General features: G+C 40.8%; 1 protein-coding gene and 1 long non-coding RNA gene across 3 annotated transcripts in view; one reads left to right on the plus strand and one right to left on the minus strand.

The window, feature by feature from the left end:
- Positions 1-1,034: 1,034 nt before the first annotated feature.
- STAG2 (STAG2 cohesin complex component) overlaps positions 1,035-23,614 on the minus strand; it is a 147,227-nt gene continuing 124,647 nt past the window's right edge. For both annotated transcript variants that reach the window (XM_068251172.1, XM_068251174.1), the window contains exons 28-35: positions 22,777-22,925; positions 19,235-19,363; positions 16,555-16,760; positions 16,282-16,471; positions 16,074-16,187; positions 7,710-7,836; positions 3,831-3,908; positions 1,035-2,869 (exon numbers count right to left, since the gene is read on the minus strand). In XM_068251172.1, coding sequence (XP_068107273.1) covers positions 2,846-2,869; positions 3,831-3,908; positions 7,710-7,836; positions 16,074-16,187; positions 16,282-16,471; positions 16,555-16,760; positions 19,235-19,363; positions 22,777-22,925 — 1,017 coding nt within the window. In that variant the 3' untranslated portion in view covers positions 1,035-2,845. The remainder of the gene's footprint in view (positions 2,870-3,830; positions 3,909-7,709; positions 7,837-16,073; positions 16,188-16,281; positions 16,472-16,554; positions 16,761-19,234; positions 19,364-22,776; positions 22,926-23,614) is intronic.
- On the plus strand, positions 9,701-19,361 carry LOC137529148 (uncharacterized). Its single transcript, XR_011023593.1, has 3 exons — positions 9,701-10,125; positions 16,585-16,799; positions 19,052-19,361. It is a non-coding gene; the product is annotated as an uncharacterized lncRNA (long non-coding RNA).

Raw genomic sequence — 23,614 nt, forward strand, 5'->3', positions numbered from 1 at the left:
ACTTTAACTTTGATAGTTGTCCTTTAAAGGACCACTATCCCGATATCATAAAAATGTAAAATAACAAAAACACATACAAATAAGTACTTTTCTTCCAGATTAAAATGAGACATAAAATGACTTTTCTCCTATGTTGCTGTCATTTACAGTAAGTAGTAGAAATCTGACAGAACCGACAGGTTCTGGACTAGCCCAGCTCCTTATAGGGGACTCTCAGGGGTTTCTTTATTTTCAAAATCACTTAGTGAATGGCAGTTGCTCTGCCCAACTGTCAAAACCGTGTGCAAACAGGTAGGGGGGGCAGTCTGCATCTTTATATAAATCCTTTTCAGGGATTGTCTCTTTAGAAATAAAGAAACAAAGAGAAATAAATAGATTGTAAGCTCGCAGGGGCATGGTCCTCCTCCTAATGTTTACTGTGTTTGTTGCAATATTTGTGCTGCTTGACACTCTGCTGTACATTTTTTGGTTGTATCTATGTTCCCCTTGTCTTATTGTGCTCTGTAAAGCGCTGTGGAATATGTTGGCGCTATATAAATAAAATTAATAACAATAATAATAATGGCCATGTGGAGAATCCCCCATGAAGAGATGGACTGGTCCAAAACCTGTGACAGCAACATAGGAGAAAAGTAATTCATGGCTCATTTTACTCTGCAAGAAACATACTTCTTATATGTATGGGTTTACATGTAATTTAAAAATTTTACAATTTTCGCGATGGTGGTCCTTAAACTTTTTCCATTTACTTATAAAGCATCAACAACTTCCAGAGCACTGCACATAAACGTACTACCATTTCAGCTGCATTACTTTTACAAAATTGGGCTCTGCTGAGCTCCAGTGGTCCCTTAAGTTGTCTGGCCTTCTTGAACACAACATCTGCACCAAAGAAGAGACTGCATGGTGATCAGCTGGGACAGGGGACTTACTTATTACATGGCTTTACCATTATTTTGAATTTAGTGACAGCTCTTCAGAATAAAAACCTATTACAAGGGGGACAAAAATAATGTAATAGAATTAAACAATCATAATTGTAGGTTTATTTTTATTCAAAAAAGTTACTGTCTCAAGACATAAATACAAATCAGAAAACAGTACAGAGGACAATAGAATGTGGAGGACAACAGGTTAGGTAAATATATAAAACATTTTAGCTGGTTGAAAACAAAGCTGTAAGAACTGCTTTCACAAAGATATACTCTGCCTAGAGTAAGAAATAAACTGACTTAAGTTTAAAATCATATATACACAGTCCTCTCAGCAGTTCTAATAAATGCAGTGGTGTGAAGGAAGGATAGGCAGTCATTTCAGACATAGTATTTATGCAACATGACTCAAGACGGATCAGCTTCTGTGTTAGTCTGTGAGGTTCAAAAATTATATTTTATAATTCTCTAGTTAAATTATGGTTTTTGGCTACCTCAGCCTAAAGGTGATCATTACATACTTTAACAGCATTTTTTTTTACACAAGAGAAGTTTGTGTATTGCAAGCATAAGGCATGGAATGACTTAAACCTCAGAGAAAATGAAGACAACTGACAAAAAAAAATATACACATGAAATATAAGTTAAACTTTTACTTTTATGTCTAGCTGCCTACGCTGGGCAAAATGAGTTGATGTTGGATGGCAAATATTGACAATTAGCTGTGAAGTAAGGATGAAGTGTGGATCAAAGCTTTTATAAAATAAAGCTAGGTGTGGCTTAGTTTCTCAACTAATTTAAAAATAGAGGAAATGTACTGAAACCTGCTGGAAGTATACTTAACCTGAAGACTGCTTGCAAAGACAAATAGATAAAACAATATAAAATACAAATTTAAAAATCATTTCAAAGCGAGTATTACCGCTTCAACTATTTTTAAACATTGTTAAAACTTTTAATATATTTCTGAAACCTCAATTTAAGTTGGAATTTAAAAGTAAGAAAAACTAAACAAACTGCGCAATTATAAAATCAGCACCAATTTATATATATATATATATATATTTATCATTTTATTTAAAATTTAGAACCCTATTCCCACACTCTATTAAGCTGTATAATTTCTGTTTTATTTATTTTTTTGTATTTTATGCAAACATTCTACAATAAGCTTTTCTTTATTTGGAGACAAAATACAGTGGCACTACTGGAAGGAATTCACAACATTACAGGTTTATTAAAGGACAAGCAAACTTTTAAGGTTATTAATGAGCAAGCATGGTTATGTCCGGTTACCTTACGAGCAATTACTCGTTAAGTAAAGTCTCTGGTGGGCGAAAAAAAAATTGGATTCCATAAGGCTCCTTTCCATTAAAATATATATATATTTATTTTAAAAAAAACTCAACTATCTACGTCTAAAAATGTGAGGTTTTGGTAAAGAGACCGAACTGTTTAATAAGATTGTGGATTTATACATTTTTTTTTAAAAACAAAAAGGAAACTTTTACATGACCATACCAGTTCATAAATAAAAAAAAGGTTATTGTGAGCTCTTTTGTGGAGTAAAAAGAGTCAATATTATCCAATTAGGGGAATTTTTTTTATTTAAAAAAAAAAGAAGAAAAAAACGTACTAAGCAATGTATGTGTTAAAGTAAAATATATAAATAAAAAAATTATGTTCTCCAAAATAATACAATGTAGCTTATTTTCAAACCGTTTACTTGTCCTTTATATTTTTCAGGCATTCAAAACTGCCCTTCAATGCACTTAATCTTGGTAAGCATGTGAAATTCTCCTTAGAGAAAATTCTGTACAGAATTTCATTGTATCTACCACAAATTTGTCATTAAAAACTTCCTCTTCCATTTAAAAAAACACTTCACCACAGAGTTGATAGATGAACTGGTATTAAAACATTGATACCCCAAGAACCTAGAGAGAAAAAAAAATGAGCGTTAGGAGTATGAAAAAGATATGGAGAGATATGATGAATTAAAATAAAGGAAAAAATAAAAATAAAATTTGAGTACAGTTTGTAATGCTGCAAGCCACTTAAAGAAAACAATGGAAAATGAAACTTGAAAATGGTTTGAATGTAAGGAGGTGTGATCTACTGCCACCAAGTGTCTAATACAAAGCACTACATAATCTCTAAAAGCAAAACTGGATGGTTAGCAATGGAGAAATGTTCATCCTAAGTAAATGTAGGTGTGTTAACAAACTTTTCTTGTGTTTTATTTTATGTAAAACTAACACAGGACAATCAAGCAATCTGGTACTGTAGGTGTACTAAAATACAAAATATACAGGATTAAATTTAACTAGAAAATTACAGGCAGTTAATGCAGTCAACACATTTATTGCTACTACTGTATGTATATAGGTTTCTAAACATGAGCTTCTAGTGGAAGAAAAGCCCCCTGCTTCTAATTAGCCAAGAAAAGTCACACCAATGCTTGAAAACAGACTACCTTGGTAACCCATAAGTAATCACCTCCGTTTTCCCCCCCAAAAGAATTGTCAGTGAAGTTAAGGCCTCAATAACGTGACCAAATTTTACAACTTCAATAATCTTTACACATTAATTTTGGTTGTTACAGTTTAGAAACAGAAAAAAGTGATTTTATGCAATAATCAAACTAAAAAAATAAATCTGTGCTACACAACATCTGTCTGCCTACTACTAGAAAATACACGATGCAGCTTGGCAAATTCAGGGGGGGGGGGGGGGGGGGGAAGCTTGACAGTATATTAAAGATCAGTGACAGATTACTAAATTCAACCAGTCTCAGTTTCCAGAAATGCTCGCAAACAAATGAGCAATTAAAACCTTGGATATTTCCTGTTATTTCATAATCTTTAAAATAGCAGGTATTATGTATTTCAGGCTTACAGATTCATCCATGATTGAGGCTGGATCAAAGAAATCTGGTTTAAGTTCTGTTCTTTCTCTTCTGTTTTTAGATGGAGGCTAAAGAAAGGGGAAAAAAAGTTTCATTAAAGGTCTTTTAAACCAACACACTAAAACCAGTGTCATTAAGGTACAAGTGGTAGCAGAAAGTCTCGCTTTGCCTCAAATACTTAAAATTTCAAAGCTTAATTCACCTTCTAATACCTAAGCATCAGGAAAGAAAGTTAGTGTGCCCCCCTAAAAAAAAGGACTGATGTTAAAACACTTCCAATTCCAGTACGACATTTATTTTTTATGGCTTTGTTTTAGATTAACTCCTACTACACAATAAATAACCATCCCATCCACATGGAGATTATCGATTTACTAGTTGTGTACACTCATCACTGAGACTATACTGTTCCTCATAGTCTCAGCATCATGGAAGACCAATTAAGGCTGCATTTCCACTTGTGCGGTGCGAATCGCCGCGGTAAAAATTCGCATGCGGATGCGAAATTCGCATGCGGGTCCATGCGAATTTTCATGCGTATTCGCACGCGAATTCGCATGGATGACGATGTATGCGAATTTAACCATGGCAGTGCTGGTGTGCTTTTCCATTGTTTCTGTGCGAATTCGCATGAAAATTCGCATGAAAATTCGCATACCCAAACCTCATGCGAATTTCCTATTAAATGCATTGTATGCGATTCGCATAGCGGTATGCGAATTCTGATGGCTCTGCCATGCGAATTTTTTCTGCACAGAAAAACGCAAAGGAATCCTGACAAGTGGAAACAGTCCCATTCACTTGTATTGCTATGCGAATTTGCATGCGAAAAACGCATGCGAATTCGCGATAGTGGAAATGAGCCCTAAGAGTTGTCTCCAATCTTGTAACCACACACCAAAAAATCTTAAACCCAATGAAGGCTGCAATACACCTAAATATAATACCTGATAAATTTGAGCATCATCCCCCCCAATTATTACATCCGTTCTTTGCTTTACTTAAACTGGAATAAAACTCAAATTTAATCTATGGTCTGAGGGCTCTTTCACAGTGCAATGTTAAAGTCGCACGTTAGAAAATTTTATAACGCAGACTAACGCACAGCAATACTAAAGTCTGTGCGTCATTCACAGTGCACACATTGCGTTTGTGTGTAACGTGAGGCGTTATTAGAAAGTGCTGCATGCTGTGCGTTTAGCAATGAATCTGCTGCGTTAGTTGTGTTGCACATGCTCAGTAATGTTTTTTTTAATGTAACGCATGCGCCGTTTTCGTTCCATCACTGTGCGACGAAAACGGCGCACCAAGTGCAGGGCTAAAGAATGCACTAGAACGTCCTAGTTATGGTGCACAATGCATTGCGTAAGGGGCACGTTGTGCGACCTTAATGTCGCATCAAACACAACGTCCTGATGTGAAAGTAGCCTAAAACATTAAATGTAGCATAAAACGAATAGGGGAAAAGATATAAAAGGTATTGAAGTTACTGGATAAGTAATTACATGATAAGCCAATAATTTGTCCTGCAACCAACAATCTTATCAATTAGCTGCAGTGGAGTGCAAATATGCCTTCTACTGACATGGGAATAGTTTTTTGCTGTGTTTAATGTTTTACAACAACAAAATAGTAAAAAAAGAGTTTCACATTCGTACACGGCTTTTGACCGAGCTACATATTGCTATTTTTCATGAAAAATGCTTTTTTTTTTTAAAATGATAAAGTTGACACAGGTAGCATGCATAATCACGATACGCAAGTCCACTGTGCATAACCACGTCACGTGAAAGATGAACTAAAATCAATAAAATTTCTAATTACCGTATTTGGCGCCGTATAAGACGCATTTTCTCTCCAAAAAATGGGGAGAAAAAGTCCCTGCGTCTTATACGGCAAAGGCAGGGAATCCCCAACTTGCAAACGCCCACCGATCCGAACCGCCAACCCGCCGCCATGTTGGGGATTCCCTGCCTGTGTGCCCGCAGCGTTAGGGCCCGTTCAGACTGCACGCGTTTCCAGCCGCGTTTTGGAAACGCGTGCGGGAGGCCGACACGCACGACACCAGACAGTGCATAGAGTGCACTGTCTGATGTTCACACTGCATGCGGTCTGGGAACGCATGCTGCACGCATTTTTTGCCAAAACGCGCGGCTGTCCCATTCACTTTTCAGTGGTGGGATCAGCCACGCAACGCATACAAACGCGGATGGCGTGCGTTCGCATGCGTTGCGTTCCGCATGCGTGGCCGTCCGCATTTGTAATGTGAACGGCCCCTTAGACTGCCCCATGCCTCAGCTTTTGCCCTCTAATCACCTCCTGCACCGGGTGTGCGACTCCCCCGGTCCCACCTGCGTGTCTCTGATATCCCAGCGTGTCTCCGATATCCCTATTGTATATATTTCCCCCCTCAGTGTCTGCAGCATCAGCGGCTTACCAGATCCACGCCGCCGAGAGAACTGCAGACACCCGGCATCTCCATACGCTTCCTCAATTGTGTGCTTGTACTGATTTACGTCATTAGTACAAGTGCACAATAGAGGAAGCGTATGGAGATGCCGGGTGTCTGCAGTTCTCGCGGCGAAGTGGGTCTGGTAAGCAGCTAATGCTGCAGACACTAAGGGGGGAAATATATACAATAGGGATATTGGAGACACGCTGGGATATCAGAGAAACGCAGGTGGGACCGGGGAAGTCGCACACGGGGGGCAGGAAGTGATTAGAGGGCAAAAGCTGAGGCATGTGTGGGTGGGGGGGCACAGAATGATGTGATGCAGGGGCGTAGCAATAGGGGGTGCAGAGGTAGCGACCGCATCGGGGCCCTTGGGCCAGAGGGGCCCCAAAGGGCTCTCCCTCATCTACATTATTACCACTCTATTGGTCCTGTGCTCATAATAATCATTTCTATAGATGCTGTGAATAGTAGTAATCACTAACAAACTGTTTCCCAGCCTCTTCTTGCACCTCTGACACTGTAGTTGCTATTGGCAGGTTTTGGCATGCCGTATCAATTGTTATGTATAGAGTGCTTGGGGGGCCCCATGTAAAACTTGCATCGGGGCCCACAGCTCCTTAGCTACGCCACTGATGTGATGAATGACATGAGGGAGACAGGACACAGGAAGACACATGGGGAGAAGGGGCACACATTAGGACACATGGGGCACACAGCAGGACAGATGTAGGACAGATGGGGCACACAGTAGGACAGATGGGGCACACAGTAGGACAGATGGGGCACACAGGAGGACAGATGGGGCACACAGGAGGACAGATGGGGCACACAGGAGGACAGATGGGGCACACAGGAGGACAGATGGGGCACACAAGAGGACAGATGGGGCACACAAGAGGACAGATGGGGCACACAAGAGGACAGATGGGGCACACAGGAGGACCATTTGGGGGATAACATGTACAAGACGCTCCTGGACCATGGACGCTCTAGGTTTAGTATATATATTTTTTTCCCCTGGTTTTTGCCCTCTAAACCTGGGTGCGTCTTATAAGGCGCAAAATACGGTAGATAACCTAAGGCTACCATCTATGTTTATTAAGTGGTACAACAAGAGCAACAGAATCCGGGCACTAGCCAATAAAAGTCTAAATAGTCACCTGTATTTCATCCTCAAATAACAAAAAGTTGCATAAGTGTGGCCAATTTTTGTCTTGTAATTTAGGATGAAATAAAGGTGACGATTTGGACTTTATATGCTGGTGCCCGGATTGCACTATTGAATCTGCTTGGTCTGGTGGCACAGCCATCACACCGTTACCCTCAATGGTCTGTCCAGTTATCTTGTGCCATTCTGCTTCCTACCTTTTTATTATGTACACATATCTATGCACATACTATAAAGAAACCTCACCAAGTCTATATCCATTGTGTCAAAATCCATGCCCTCATTAAGATCTTCCATTCGTCCATCCGATGACATCATAACATCTTCCACAATTGGTTCTTCATCGTCTTCCATTAAACCAGGGTTACGCCGTCTTATGGGGAGAAAAGAACGAATATGAATAACATACCAAATGCAATAAAGCCTGTGGTTATGATAGTAAACCATATGCCACTGAAAAAGATAGATAATTTACATTTTATTTCCTAACAAAATCTTCATCAATAATCAGTTCAACAATTCAAGCACAACTCCAAACTTAAAGAGAACCTGTACTGAGTAAAAATATTTAAAATAAACACATGAGGTAACTTCAAATGAACATTACATAGCTACCTTGCCATCAGTTTCTCTCAGAAGCTCACTATTTTTTTCTGACAATAATCCCTTCCAGTTCTGACAATATTTTGTCAGATCTGAAATATATCAGTTGCTGTCAGTTATAGCGGAGAGGACAACTGATGTGGCTGGTAATGTCCATGTTTCCCTATGGCTCAAGTGGGCGATGTTACAGTTTAACTGTGTGCTGACCAGAAAGCTGTTATGGGTAATGGCCATTTTCAAAATGGAGGACGGAAAATTCCCTTGATCACAGTGAACAAACAGGACGTGGGACAGGAGAAACACTGAGGAGTAGACTACACGGGAGGTAAGCATGACTTGTGTATGCTTATTTTGACTTTTAATTTTCAGTACAGGTTTTCTTTAATGGGAAAATCTTCACCAGAAACAATTTTTTTTCAAAGATTCCACTATTTATTTAATACATGAATCTTTACTAGAGATATGGCAACCCAATCCTGTGTGCTCGCTTATATACAGTTAACCGAGTACTAAAATGAGTAATTTAATTTTTTTTCATGGCTCCCTTCACTTCTAAAAGGATTATATGTGGTTTCTAGCAGAGGGCGTTTTCCAATGAACAGAGCCACCAAATAAAATATACAAGAGTCTATTTTAAGGGTTGAAGTAAGCCTGCAGTGATGCCGAAAAAATAAAGAGAGATACTATGACTATGTAGGGGAAGTCTCTGGATCTCATTAAGCCTTGCCAGTCCTCTCTCTGTGCCTTTGCTTCACCGCTGTCCTACCATTGAAGTTATTATACCAGAAGGTTGAATAAGTCTTAGGCCCTCCTTCGGCAGCATTTGGAAGCATTTGCGTCCCAGAGTTCTTCTGAAGCCGAGCAGATACTGTATGTACTGTTGCGTACACCAGTTTAGGCTTGTGCCGGTCTTTGCAATCATTCTGTGACATGGGTGTTTATGAAGCCTGTCAAAGAGTCCCAAAAAGCACATCAATTCAACAAGGGCCAGCAGTGGATTATGGGCACGGAGAGAAGACAGGGAAGGCTCTATGAGATCCAGAGCCATTCATCTACTTAGACAAGTAATCTGAACTGTTTCCCAGCTTCAGGTTTGCTTTAAATAGTTCAGCCAACATGCGGCCTTATTTCACCACAGAGTTAGAGACAAAAACATTCATCCCATTTATAAGCACATGCACATTTACTATTACCCAGGCTGCTTAATCTCACTGGTCAATTTCCAAGTGGCATAACATTTGAATAAAATCTGCATCAACTTGTGATTATTAGCATCTTATGGACCATCTCTAGTTACATCGCTGTATAGGTGTCTGCACATAGCATCAGTGCACGTCAGACTTTGCATACAGTCTGATGACATTCAGAACTAAATATATACAATTGCGTGCATATAGGGTTGTGTGTATATATATATATATATATATATATATATATATATATATATATATATATATATATATATATATAGCGTTAGAGTATAAAAAGCAGTATTTTAACCTGTGCATTTTTATAACAGGCAAACACTTTACAATATTACCCCATGAGCATGTCTGTTAGGCCTCTTTTCCATGGAAGACTGAAGGGGGTGAATACACCAACTGTCAGCTGCTTCAGTTTACCTGCCAGGCACTTGCTAGTGCTCGGCACAGGTGATGGACAGGCACCTCACCCCAGTTGAGTTACAGCGTAACCATCCCCAAACTAACAAGACTTATTTGTACTGCTAGGTAGCCCCACCGTGTAACGAACGAGGTCCTGTGTGGTGTGTCCAAATGCACACAGTTCTACTGCCAATGAAGAAGAGACCTAACTTCAAGGCAACCCTAGAAAGTCACCAGTAATTGTCTAAACTGGTGAGGATACTGCTTTTATTGTCAGAGTTTAAAACTGCTCAGTTCCAGGAGGCTGAGAAGCACTAGGAACTTGTAAACATGAGAAAAGCCAGTACTGATGTCTTCTGTTGAGGTGCATTAGCTGTGAAGCAAACGAGGAGTGGACGAGCAACCTGGGAACATTTGTGTTAGTGTCCATCTGATCAGGACAGCCGGCCGCAGTGGTGAGAGTTTTTGTTGTTGTTGCCTTATCATCATGGTGATAATTTAGGACTGAATCTGCTTAGTAAAAGATTATATTTTATGTACCTAGGTAGCATAGGTTTACTGTTTTCACTACTAGGAATTTTCCTTATTTTCCTTGAACATTTACAGTTGTCATTTAAACACCATTATTTTTTTTTACTTATTATGCGTACACTTTTGAACGTAATGGTTTTAAATATACTGATATTTTGTGCATAGAAATTCCTTGAGGATGGAATTATAACTTAATATTTATTGAATGCACTTCAGCTGCTCCGTTCCATTCAGCTTTCCTCACTGCGCAGTGTTGTAGCCCGTCCCGAAGTCACAGCACTTGTCTAAGATGTGAGTAGAGGGGCTGTACAGCACACTGAATGCAGTGACCTCCACTCCGTAGACAGCAGCCGCTGATCCCCGCTTAGGTAAGCTCTCCCCTGGTGGGCTGTGATTAGGGGAGTGACCCTTTTATAGACAAGCTGTATGATAGCAGGCAGAATGCTGCAGGGCACAGCGCTGTACATAGCAGGGGGTGTGAGGTGGATCACCTTGTGCTGGTGCTCAGCAAGTCCTCTTCCCTGTAATGTGATTAGGCAGAGTTGGTATGCCGCTAGAATCACTTGTAATTCCCCTCCTCCAGGCTGTAAGGCTTCATGCCTTTTTCATTATTGCCCTCTATTGTTCTGCGGTCTGATCACTGACGGAAAAGCCAACACAGCGCAGTGAGGAAAGCTGTGTGGAACGGGGCAGCTGATCTGTGGTGAATCAGCTGCTCAAGAAGCACAGTGCACACTTTTCCAGCCTGTCTAACTGCCGAGCCCATTCTGCTAGACAGGATAATACACAAGTACCGGATATACTTATTAGTAATGGGACTGAAGAACATAGGTAATTCATATCTCAAAGACTGTTGACTGGTTAAAGAAATTTAACCTCCCTGGCGGTGCGATTTCCAGATTTTAGGGGCTTTTAAAACATTTCAGACCCTAAAAATCAAGAAAAAAATCATGCTCCCAGAGTCTCTGCAGCAGCCTCTGCTCTCTAACCTCCCTGGGCTCCAGCGCTGCAATTTTACCTTCATCCTCCGGGTGGCACTGTAATTCTGTAGGGAGATCGATGACGGCGATTTCACCAGAGTGATTCAGAGCCTCGGAGGACAGGAAGGAGAACGGCTACCAACGTCTGGATCCCCCAGGAGGTGAGTAAAAGCGACCAACTGCACGCTATACTCTGCGTTGAGCTCCCGGTGGCTAGCCCGAGCTACACTCGGGATTACCGCCAGGGAGGTTAAGGTGAAACTTTTGCAGCTGCTAACTTATGAAGAAAAAAATTACAAAAATCTGCTAGGTGTCCGAAACTTGCATTTACAGAAGGTCAGTCCTTATGTCCCAATGGGAAGTCCTGAAGTGGTCTTAGTTCACACTCTCATATTTTTCATGAGTAGAAAAAAAAAAAAAAAATTAACAAAGAACTATGTCATTACTCTAACTTTATCACTACTTAAAGTGAACCTAAAGCCACGCAAAAAAAATGAGATGAACTCACCTGGGGCTTCCCTCAGCCCCTTGCAGCCGATCGGTGCCCTCGCAGCCCCGCTCCGATGGTCCAGGTATTTTATTTGCCCGTTTGTCTCAGTTACGACACCATTTAAATTTTGGCCCTATCACAATGTATGGCGCCAATATTTTATTTGGAAATAAAGGTGCATTTTTTCCGTCCATCACTATTTACAAGCTTATTTGAAAAATGTTCGTAGTATACCCCTTTCAAATGCATATTTAAAAAGTTCAGACCCTTAGGTAACTATTTATGTCTTTTTTATTGTATTTTTTTTTCCATTAAAAATTTTATTTGGGTAATATTTTGGTGTGGGAAATAAACAGTTAATTTTTAATGTTATATGTGTAAATTGTAATGTAAAAAATATGTAGATGTAGTTTTACTATTTGGCCACAAGATGGCCACCTTGAGTTGATTTTTTTTCTCCTTGTGCTTCTCGATCACCAAAAGCACTTTTTTTTTTTTTTTTTTTTGCAGGAAGACTGAAGCCTCTAGTAAAAGCGCTTCGGTTTTTCTGCTGGGTACACGGATCGGTGATCGAGAACCATGTTCCCGTTCACTGATCCCAGGGCTACCGGGGGACAGCGCGGGAGCGCGGCACCGCAGCAGAGCAGCCGCCTGGACGTGATGCTCACGTCCAGGCGGCAGAAATGGTTAAAGACTGAAGTCACGTGACCCGGGATACATCCACAAAAGCTTGCAGCTACAAGGAGATTGGATGCTCTCCAACTAGTGAACAGCTCTCACTGATGAGTACACCCCCCTACTCATCACTTCGCAGCTTGTAGCCCTTTCCTGACTTGTGAGCAGCCACAATGCGCTGCCACAGGTCCTCACCGAGCTCCTTTGTCTTAGCCATGACTGTCCACAAACCACCTAAACAGAGCTGCTGTTTTTCACCTGTTGAGTTGATTAAAACAGCTATTAAAAAATTAATCAGGCTAATTAGGATGCATTAGAACGGTTTGGACTATTTGGAATGATCTAGAACTTTGGACTTTCCTGCTGGCTGTGACAGTTTGTGAAGGGTATGAATAATTTTGGACTCGACACTTTTTGCTCAAATGTAAATAAAAGCTGAGAATTCAAAAAAAAAAAAAAAAAAAAAAAAAAAAAACAATAGTGCCTCGTCTTATCTTTTGGAGACACCTGTCATTTCCCATCAAAAATGTATTTGCTGGTTGATCATAAAGTAACCAAGTCAAAATTTGTCAGGGGAATGAATAATTATAAAGCAGCACTGTATGTACTAAATGAAAGGTACAAAGAAACATGCTGCCATCTCCTGGATATCCTTGTGAAGTGCGGTCAGAAAAAAAAATGACTGTAAGAAATAGACATGGAAGACAACAGTGTAGAAATAACTTGCATGAGAATAGTCTTGCAAAATAATGTTTTAAACCAAATTATCTTCAGTCAGCTTCAGCTACTAAGATTGAGGGATAGTCGGAAACAGCTTATTAAACTATGTACTGCACCTAGTAAGCATTGTAGAACAATGCTTCATTCCCACATCCCAAAAACATAAGTTTATTGGCTACCTCCTAAATTGGCCCTAGACTACAATGAACATAGGACTATGGCATGTGCATTCTTCTGAGGGACAGTTAGTGACAAGGCTAGAATACTGTATGCGTACTCAAAAGGTACGCATACATCTAGCGATTTTGGCAGCCAATCAACTAAGAGACAGATCTCTCTGATCTAATGTGATCGGAGAGAGATCTGTTAGCCGTCATAAGCCATAGGCTGACTCCCAATCGATTTCAGCATGGAATCTTTCAGGAATCGGCCTTCTGATGCAGACAGCCAGAGGAATTATATTTCTGTCATCCAACTGGAAACGTCATAAGGAGCTCAGCAGTGGTCCACCCGCGTTTTTCTCTCAGGATTAGCGCCCCCCTTCTTCAACCCCTTGCCGACCGCTCCACGCCAATTGGCGTGAACGTGGCGGCAGCCCCAGGACCACTCCACACCGATTGATGTGAATGGCTGCGGGTGGGGATTGCAGGAAATTGCGTAAGCTGATGCACGCATCTCCACTCTGATGACGGAGCTCTGCCTTCAGTCTCCCAGCGGCGATCGCCGCCTGGAGACTGTTAGACGGTGAAACCGCCGCCTGTTAACAGTGTACAGCACTGCGACACGGCTGTCCTGGGAGGCACAAAAGCGATCCGCTGTGATAGGCTGATGGAGGGAGGGTTATGAAATTAATTTTTTAAAAAATAGCAAAATTTAATTTAAAAAAATTATTTATAATAAATAAAAAATCCTGAGGGCGATCTGACCCCACCAAGAGAAAGCTCTGTTGATGGGGGCAATCACTTGTGTGCCGAGTTGGACGGCCCTGCAGTGAGGCCTTAAAGCTGCAGTGGCCCAATTAGGAGAAATTGATCTGGTCACTAGGGGGGTTTAACACCGCGGTCCTCAAGTGGTTAAACTCTGGAGGACCACAGTGTTAAGTCATCCTAAAGACCAGGCCATTTAAAAAAAAAAAAAATAGGCCACTGCAGCTTTAAGTCCAAGCTGCAGGGCCGCACAACACAGCACACAAGCGATTCCCCCCCCCCCCCTTTCTCGCCACCAACAGAGCTCTCTGTTGGTGGGGTCTGATCCCCCCTAGCGGTTATTTTTTTAATAAATATTTATGTCTTTATATTATTAATTTTTTTACTATTTATTTATATTTTTTTCCTCAAACCCCTCCCTCCCCCCAGCCAGCCAATCCTGGCGATTAGCTGTCATGGGCTTCTGCCTATGAGAGCCGATTGCTCTCTAGTGCCCCAGGGGGACAGCCGTGCCACACGGCTGTCCCCAGATCGCGGCGCTGTTAGACGGTCCTGGAGCTGCCGCCACGGCCACGCCCATCGGTGTGACTAGGTCGGCAAGCAGTTGAAGGTGGCCACAAACCATACTAATTTTTTTTCATTATCTGTTCAATTTAAAAATATCAATCAATTTTTCTGACTGATTGTAACAATTCAAAAATCTGACCAATGTACCACACACATACCTATGTTCAATTTTTCACTAATGGTGCCTATACATGGTACACATTTTTTCATCCAATCTTACCATTTCTATGTAGTATAAGGCTAAATTAAGTGAATATAATGAAAGTAATTTAGGCAGTGACCTTATATTACATAGAAATGGTAAGATTGGATGAAAAAAAATTGTATCGTGTATGGGCACTATAATCATGAATACAATAACCGAAAGCTCCGAAAAAAATTATTGGAACTGTACATCAAGTATTGCCAATCCATCACACCATACAATTCTTGAAAAAGTTGGTCTGACATTTCCTACATGTCCAATCTCCAAAAATCGAGAGAGAAAAAAACCCCAGGAAATTCGATCAGATTTATCGATCGAAAACAAAGAAAAGCTCTCGATTTTTCAGGACAACCAATCAAAATTATTGAATTGGTGAAAAATTGGATCTTTTAATTGTATGGTGTGTGGCCACTTATACAGTTTGTGCCGTCACTGCTCAGAATGTTTATTTAAAAGTACCCACAGGCAATCACACCATACTCGCAGATTAATGCAGAGAGATGAAACACGAACACAAACAAAACGTTAAACGCCTGCTTTCCGTTAAATTAGCCCACATAATTTTGCAGAAAAAGACATTTGCCTTGCTGTCATTTTAGCTCATCACTGGTAGGAATCAACATTTGAAAATGAACACAACATTCAAACTTGGAACAGAGCTCTGAGGCATTAGGAATAGAGAGCGAATCTGAACGCATGCAGCCCGTGGGGATGGGGTTAGTACACACACAATAACTCACTTAAGTCCTGTTTTTATGTGCTGCGCTCCCCATTGCATTGTATCTGTTATACTTGCGCAGCACACAGAGGTGGTGACGAGGGCGAGTTATTGTGTGTGTACTCAACATCTTCCATCGCCCCCCTCCCCCCCCCCCCCCCTCCATAAGTTCACATTCAGTTAAATTCCCAATGATTCGGGATGCTTTTCTAAATGCAAGTGCTCTTCAATGTACTGGTGACCGGAATTGGTTGTTCCCAGACTGAGTGTCATGGTTAGTAATTAATGTTACAACCTTGTGGCATTAGGATCATTGTGGCATTAGGTTCATACACTAGCCTTGGCTTTATCTGGGTGGAGTTTGCATGCTCCACCTTTGCTTGCGGCGTGTACATATGTAAAGGTAGACATTCAGTATATATTCAATCCCCATCAGTGAGCACACATAAGATTGATGGTGAAAAGACATGAACTGCATTTTCGCACAGCATCTGGAGGTGGCTAAATCCTGGCTGCTTGTATAGCAGGGAGAAATACATTTCTAGCAGTAGAAAACAAATGCAGCAATAAAGGTGTAATATATTTTCTTACATTGCTTGCTGCAAGTTAGTCCTTAGTTTCACATAGTTCATAGCTGCTCTTTCTTGCTGTTGCCTTGCTACTTCTTCCTGCTGCCGTTGTGCAAGCATCCACGTTACCTGCGTACTAGACACATTTTCACAGTGTTACTATTGTGCTTCACTTTTTCATGAATTTATAGGAAATGTTGAAATTAATACACTGCAGAAGAAACACCTACTTATAATCGATAGGGGTTTGGTGGTGCTCAGGTTGCATTGGGTAAACTGGCATATAACTCTCTTCAGGCCTTAGTCGTTTAGGTTCTCTCATGATGGTGGATGTGAGCTGTGGCGTTTGCATCATTACTGGAGTATTCATCGTCTGATCCCGGTTTATCCACATACTGTCACTGCTACTACTCTCTTCAGCTATAGAAAACGACAAAGAAATCTGTTAAGGCAGGAAGCCAGAGCACATACATTCTGTGCAAATGAATGAACTAGTGAAGCACCTTCTGGTATTTTCCGTTTCCCTGTTGCAGGTTTTGCTTTTTTACTCCTCACAGAAGACCCTCGACCGCTCATTCCACTCATAACCGACAACGTGTCATCATCTCCTCCAGCTAACAAGGAATTCCGATAAGACATGAGCGGAAGCCAGACATCTTCTCGCCGGAGAGACATCTGAAATGTCATGAACTTTTCCAGGTATGCGTATCTAGAGAAAGGAAAAGCCTCAATTACAGGACTCGCACAGGTAAGAAAATCCTTTGATTAAAGTCAACATTCCCCCAGTTTGCCCAAATTAGAAATTATAGCAAGTTACACAAAATAATATGTTCCCCTCAGGTTTGTGCCCATCCCACACCACACACCAGATCTATATATTGGGCCACACTGAGTGGAATTGCAAATTAGGCATTAACTACTGTAAAAAAGCCTACAATTTGGCACATTAACCTCCTTGGCGGTATGGTTATTTCCGGAATTTTTTCCCAAAAGCGCTGTTTCACAAGCTTTCAGACCCCCCAAAAAATCATACCGCTTGGTAGATCTGCGGCAGCCCTGCACATTCCCCACCTCCAATGGATCCAACTTGGGATCACTGCTCTGAGCTGTGGATTTACATCCCGAGCCTGACTCGGGGTTACTGCTAAAGGAGGTTAATAAACCGTTCCTAGCAAGCTCTCCATGGTTGTTGATCTAAAATGGAGAAAAACCACCACCTGCCTGATGTTCCCCATATACAAAGCCAGCAGCAAACGCTTATACAATTAAAGAGGACCTGAACTCTTGCACAGGACAGAAGGAAAACAGAGAGAAATGCACCATGTATGTATTTAGAGAGTTTAGCCTGCTTAATTCCCCCTCATTTACGTCTAATCACAAGTTGTACTTTGATCTTCCCCCTGTGTCACATAACTGACGTGGCAGAAAAGCTCATTTGAAAGCACAAGACGTTAAAGGGAATCTTAACTGAGAGGGATATGGATGTTTACTTTTAAGCAATACCATTTGCTTGGCAGTCCTGCTGATCTCTTTGGCTGTAGATAGTGGCCGAATCACACACCTGAAACAAGCATGCAGCTAATCCAGTCTGACTTCAGTCAGAGCACCTGATGTTCATGCTTGTTCAGGGGCTGTGGCTAAAAGTATTAGAGCACCGGATCAGCAGGAGAGTCAGGCAACTGGCATTACTTTAAGGGCTCTTTCACAGTGCGACGTTAAAGGGGAACTTCAGCCTAAACAAACATACTGTTATTAAGTTAAATTAGTTATGTTAATTAGAATAGATAGGTAATATAATCTTTTACCCACCCTGTTTTAAAAGAACAGGCAAATGTTTGTGATTCATGGGGGCAGCCATCTTTTTGGTTGAAAGGAGGTGACAGGGAGCATGAGACACAGTTCCAACTGTCCTGTGTCCTGATAACCCCTCCCAGTTGCACACACTAGGCTTCAAATGTCAAATTCAAAATGTAGAAAAAAAAAATTGCACCAAAACATCAGAACGAGAACAACAAAATTATATACCCCATCATGCTTTGCACAGCATAAGGGGAAAACTGCCCGGGCAGTTTTCTTCTGTGCAGGTAAAAATGAGGCTTGTATAAGAGAAAAAGTTCTGACGCTGTGAAACTGTTAAAGAAACACCAGGCCTTTTCAGTGCTGCTGAGTCGATTTTTAGTCTGGAGGTTCACTTTAAAGTCGCATGTTAAAGGGGAACTGAAGAGAGAGGTATATGGAGGCTGTCATGTTTATTTCCTTTTAATCAATACCAGTTGCCTGGCAGCCCTGCTGGTCTATTTCTCTGCAGTAGTATCTGATTAAAACCAGAAACAAGCATGCAGCTAATCTTGTCAGATCAGACTTATAAGTCTGAACCACTAAAACACCTGATCTGCTGCATGCTTGTTCAGGGGCTATGGCTAATAGTATTAGAGGCAGAGGATCAGCAGGGCTGCCAGGCAACTGGTATTGCTTAAAAGGAAATAAACATGACAGCCTCCATATACCTCTCTCTTCAGTTCCCCTTTAAAACAACATGTAATGCAGAATAACTCGCAGCAATGAAAAAGCAATGGGCTGTTCACAGTGCCGACGTTGCGTTTGTGTCTAACGCTGCACGTTAAATGAAAGTGCTGTATACTATGCGTTATACACGTTTTTAGCTGCGTTAGACTGTTTGCACATGCTCAGTAACACTTGCCGACATACTCTTCATTGCCTGTATTTTCTACTGTACATGCTGTATGCGGTTGTAATGCTGCGTTGCGACTTTTTGGCCGCGTTGCGTTGTTACTTTGCAGTGCGACTTTAACGTCGCATCAAACCGCAACGTCCTAATGTGAAAGTGGCGTAAACCTTAGCTTAGGTTCCCTTTAATAATATGTCTGCTTCTATGAACCAGGACATCGAAACAGTGCAGAATTAATTTTAGGATTTGTATCACCTGTAACAAAGAAATGTTTTTTGTTTAAAGGTTATTTTTTGTTGTGTATGTTTTAGAGCAGAGAGGACTTATGAGTTCGGGGTCAGCTTTAAACATCTGGAAATCACAGAACATCTACATGCGGCACCACCACCAGCCTGATGTTCCCCATGTACAGAGCCAGCAGAACGCGTTCAGACAATCCAACACCAGGAAATTACAGAACATACGCATAGAATACAAATGTATTAAGTACTTACACTGTTTTCTTGTCCTGTCTTAAGAGTTTTGATGAGAACTCGCTTAGTATATCAAGGAAAGCCATGTTAAGTGGCGGATGGACTTCTCCTTGTGGGCTTGGCTCTTTAAAGGCAAACTCTATACCATCCCTGCAAGAAATAATTAATTTATATTAAACATCTACAAGGACAAATTTAGGCCAGTTGTCAGACAGTAAAAGCGATGCTAATAATTCCGCCATGCAAATTCAGTGCAGATTATATGTAGCTTGAAATTGAGCAAATCCAGATCAGAAGGAAGTGCAAGTGACTGGTCCAATTCCATGCTAAATAATATCTGCATTAAATGTGCATGCAAGCTGGTATTACAAGAGTCTCATCCACCATTTCTATGAGCTATGCATCCATACTTGTGTAGGACTCAATACAGCAATAAGCAGGAGTATAAGCACTCCTTAATAAAGTAATTAACATAAAACGGAAGTGAGCACCATCACTATCACTATCACCCCTGGTACAGCTATTCGACCAACTGTTCAATTAACAGCTCCGCGAACCCTCGGAACGCTTAGTACTGGTGTCCCCAAGTGCTCCCAAACACATGCGCAAGAACTTCCATGGGCTCACAGAAGTGGCATAACTTCCCAAAGGCGACAAAAAGGGGACAGGGAAGGCTGAATAGGATCCAAACCTTCTCTCATCTTTGGTAGTATGTGACCTTTTTTTCACTACAGATTTGCTTTAAGGACTTAAAAAAGCCCCCCCCCCCCCACTTCTCAGGATAATATATTAAAGAGAGCATATTATAAGTAGGGTTGTGCTACCTTTTTTCTATGCAAATTTTCTTGCTGCTCAATTTAGTGTCAGTGAAAATTTCCACGCTGAGTCAGAAATTACGTTCATCTCCATTTCACTTTTTTAGGGGCGGGCAGTGCAGATCCCCACCAGGGTCGCAGCAGCAGGGGGAGCAGTACTTTACCTCTCCAAGATCCACACACGGCATATCTTCTTTCTCCTTCCATTTGTTTCATTAGCAACATGCTGTCACCACAAGGGGGCACTGTTACCCATCCAACTGAACGGACTGAAGGAGGAAGAAGATATTCAGTGTGTAGATCACGGAGAGGTAAGGTACATACACATGCACTACCGTCGGCAACGACGGGTCCGCTGGACGGACGTTCAGCCGAGAGTAGTGAGTGTGTACGCGCTGTTGGTCTGAAAGACCCGCCGTTGCCGGATGTAGTGCGTGTGTACGCACCTGTAGTAGTGGAAGAGGAGGGAGGGGGAACCTCTCTGACTACCTATAATGTGGGAGGGGTGAGGGCTGCCTAGATACATGGGTGAAGGCTCACTGACTACAATTTTTATACACTCGCCCTAGGAGCTATGTAGCCTAGAAACTGCACTGCTCATCTCCAATGGTAGGCCCTTTTAAATGATGACTAAATTAAATTAGGTGACTAAAGATACTGACATTTTAAACAAACCTGTGCTCAATTAGCTGCAGTAACTTTTCATGTTTCCAGTTTATTAAAGCTATGTCTAGGTATACCCTATAAAACATTTTAACTTTTCAAGATGGCTGCATCCACAGAATGAATATCAAACATCCGTTTACCATTCTCCTAAACTGTACAGACTCTACATAGCTGTTTTATATATTGATATAGTTAAACTTACCTCTCCAGAATGTGTACATTCCCCCCATGTGACCAGGCAACTCAGCCACCCTAGTATGCTTCATATGACTAAGCCTTGTCTATGAACTGGCACAAAATATTAAGGTGCGTACACACATGCGACTATAGTCGTTTGAAACGATCGTTCCCCGATCGTTTAAAAAAAAGCAACCAACGATCATTAAGTCTAACGACGGACGAGCTAGATCGTTAAAAACGAACGATCTAGCTTGGCAGATTTTTACCAACGACGATCGTTTGCAAAAGTAGTACATCGTTGGAAACGGTCGTTCGTACTAGGCTTGACATGCGCATTTCGCTATTTCTCCATGAAATTTCTCATTTTTATGCGCAAGCGCAATAGTTGCTTTACGTGCTGTAACGTTCGTTCTAACGATCAGATCGTTACACACAATTTAAAACTAACTTTACTTAGGTCGTTCCTTCATCAATTAAAAGTTTGTTCGTCGTTCTCAACGAACGATCGTTGTCGCATGTGTGTACGTAGCATTAGACATACATTCCCAACAGCTTACCTTTGCGAACTAACCTTATAAAGTATGCTACGTGTGCACACAATGGCTAGGGTGCATTGGGACGTAGAGAGACCCAAGAGACTTGTAAGAGAAGGAGCTACAGCAGGGCAAGAACTGTAAAGCAGCTCAATTGCAGCCTTCCTTTTGAATCAACTTTTTGAGCTGTGACAATTATGCTTTAAGGCACATTACACAGCATTCTAATCTTAGAAATTAAGAACTGATGGAGGCTGCCTAAAAGTCTAAAATAATAAAAATCAATAAAAGTACAGAACCTACTTCCCCCCAAAAATGACTTAGGGCCCTTTTACACTTAATCTGCTGCGTTGAGCATGCATTTGTGTTAGTACACATTTTTCCCCCAAATGTAATAGAAACCTATTTGTTACAATCCCCACACACTGGCATGAATACAGTACTCTTTTTTGCGGATGTCAGCATGTGGAGATTGTAACAAATAGGTTTTCTATTACATTTGGGGAAAAAATGTGTATTAACGCAAACGCATGCCCAACGCAGCAGATTAAGTGTAACAGGGCCCTTACGGTGGTGGGCCTCAAGCAATATATTGTATAGTAAGTGACAATGCATTTTGTAGTGCAGTCACCATTAAGTCATGACTGCCTTCAAATGAGTCAGTAATGCAAAGGTGCATTAGCTAAGATTCTAATCTTGTCTTAGGAAAATAAAATACAAATGGACTGTAAATACCTGTGATATGACAAACATGGAAACTAGCAGTTTTGGAAGTTAGAAATGTGGGTTGCCTGGTGATCCCTGATAAGAATAACAATTATGGTAAAAACTGGAGCTACACACCTATAAAAGCCAGTGAGGAATTTCTGAATCGTCTGTTTTATGACAAGTTTGGTGTAAACATAGTACAGTTTCTTCATAAGTAATACAAAGCAAACCTTGGCCATATGTCTCTATTTTTTTGAGATAGGAATGTTTAAGTCAATATATAGGTAAATTTATTCAAAAATCGTGATGCGATTTTAGCCTCTGTAAAATCCAGTTGGCACTCCGTTTTCATTAGACTTTCTAATGAATACAATCTGCAATCAAGGTTAGTTATCCTGTAACTGCTTTTTAAGCAGCTGAGAATGCCAACTGCACTGTGTGACAAACAGATGGCCACTAGAGCATCTACAGACCTACATATCAAATATCCCCATGACATATGTCATAGCTGGAAAGAACCAGAAATGCAAAAACATTCAGGAAATTTCCATAATAACCCAAACTGACTGAAATAAGTCAAACCTTCAGTGCTGCAAAATAACAGTAGTCAGTGCAAACTAGAATATTCATTAAACAATAATAAGAGAAAATAATTGATTACTTGTGCAACATTGCAATAGCTTCTCTTGTTTTCAGCTGATCAAGTCCAAAGGTCAGAGCAAAACGCCGCGCAAGTTCTTTAATGCCGCTGAATGTCGGCGATGACCTGTCAAAGTTATAACTATGCTCCTGGATCATCTCATTGAAAAGCTGTACAGAAATAAAACACAAATATTAGGCAACTTGTCTGCATCAGGTTTATTTCTCTATAAAATGCAGTTTCAATGGTGGATAAATAAAAGCAAATCAAACATAAACTAAGGCCTGGGACCCGCTTTTCTGAGTGCTTGTGATTTGCTAATGTACTAAAAAGCTCTTGCTAGTGTGTGATCCCACTTGAGGGATGTGATTTTTTTTTAAAAAATCACCCATAGCATTAATATTAACAAGAGCTTTTTAAATCACAAGCTCTTCAAAAAGTGGGTCATGCTTATAGTGACATGACAATATCATTGTAACTGTGTAGTTTAAGGTTTCTCAAAGTAAAACTTGCTCTCAATTTAGGTGAGAAACTATATGGCTCACGACTAATACAGAATTGGCTTATGGATGAATATGCTTGCTCTAGCGTGATCAGTCCGTTAAACATAAAAGCTTCATATTGATTCAAAATTAAACAGGAAAGAAGCTATTTTTATTGATCACAGGCAGGTACAAATAGTATGGGATTCACATCTGCATGGGTGTACTACATTGATCGGTACAATGGATTTTCAAAAAGATTGCTGGTTAAAGGGACTCCGAGCACCTCTCATGGGTATGTGCTCTCTTTCATTCGATGCCTGAATCGCTGTTCTGCACCAAATAGGTTTCGTTTGATTTCAATTTAAAAATCACGG

Source organism: Hyperolius riggenbachi, chromosome 8, assembly GCF_040937935.1.
Source record: "Hyperolius riggenbachi isolate aHypRig1 chromosome 8, aHypRig1.pri, whole genome shotgun sequence".
NCBI lineage: Eukaryota > Metazoa > Chordata > Amphibia > Anura > Hyperoliidae > Hyperolius > Hyperolius riggenbachi.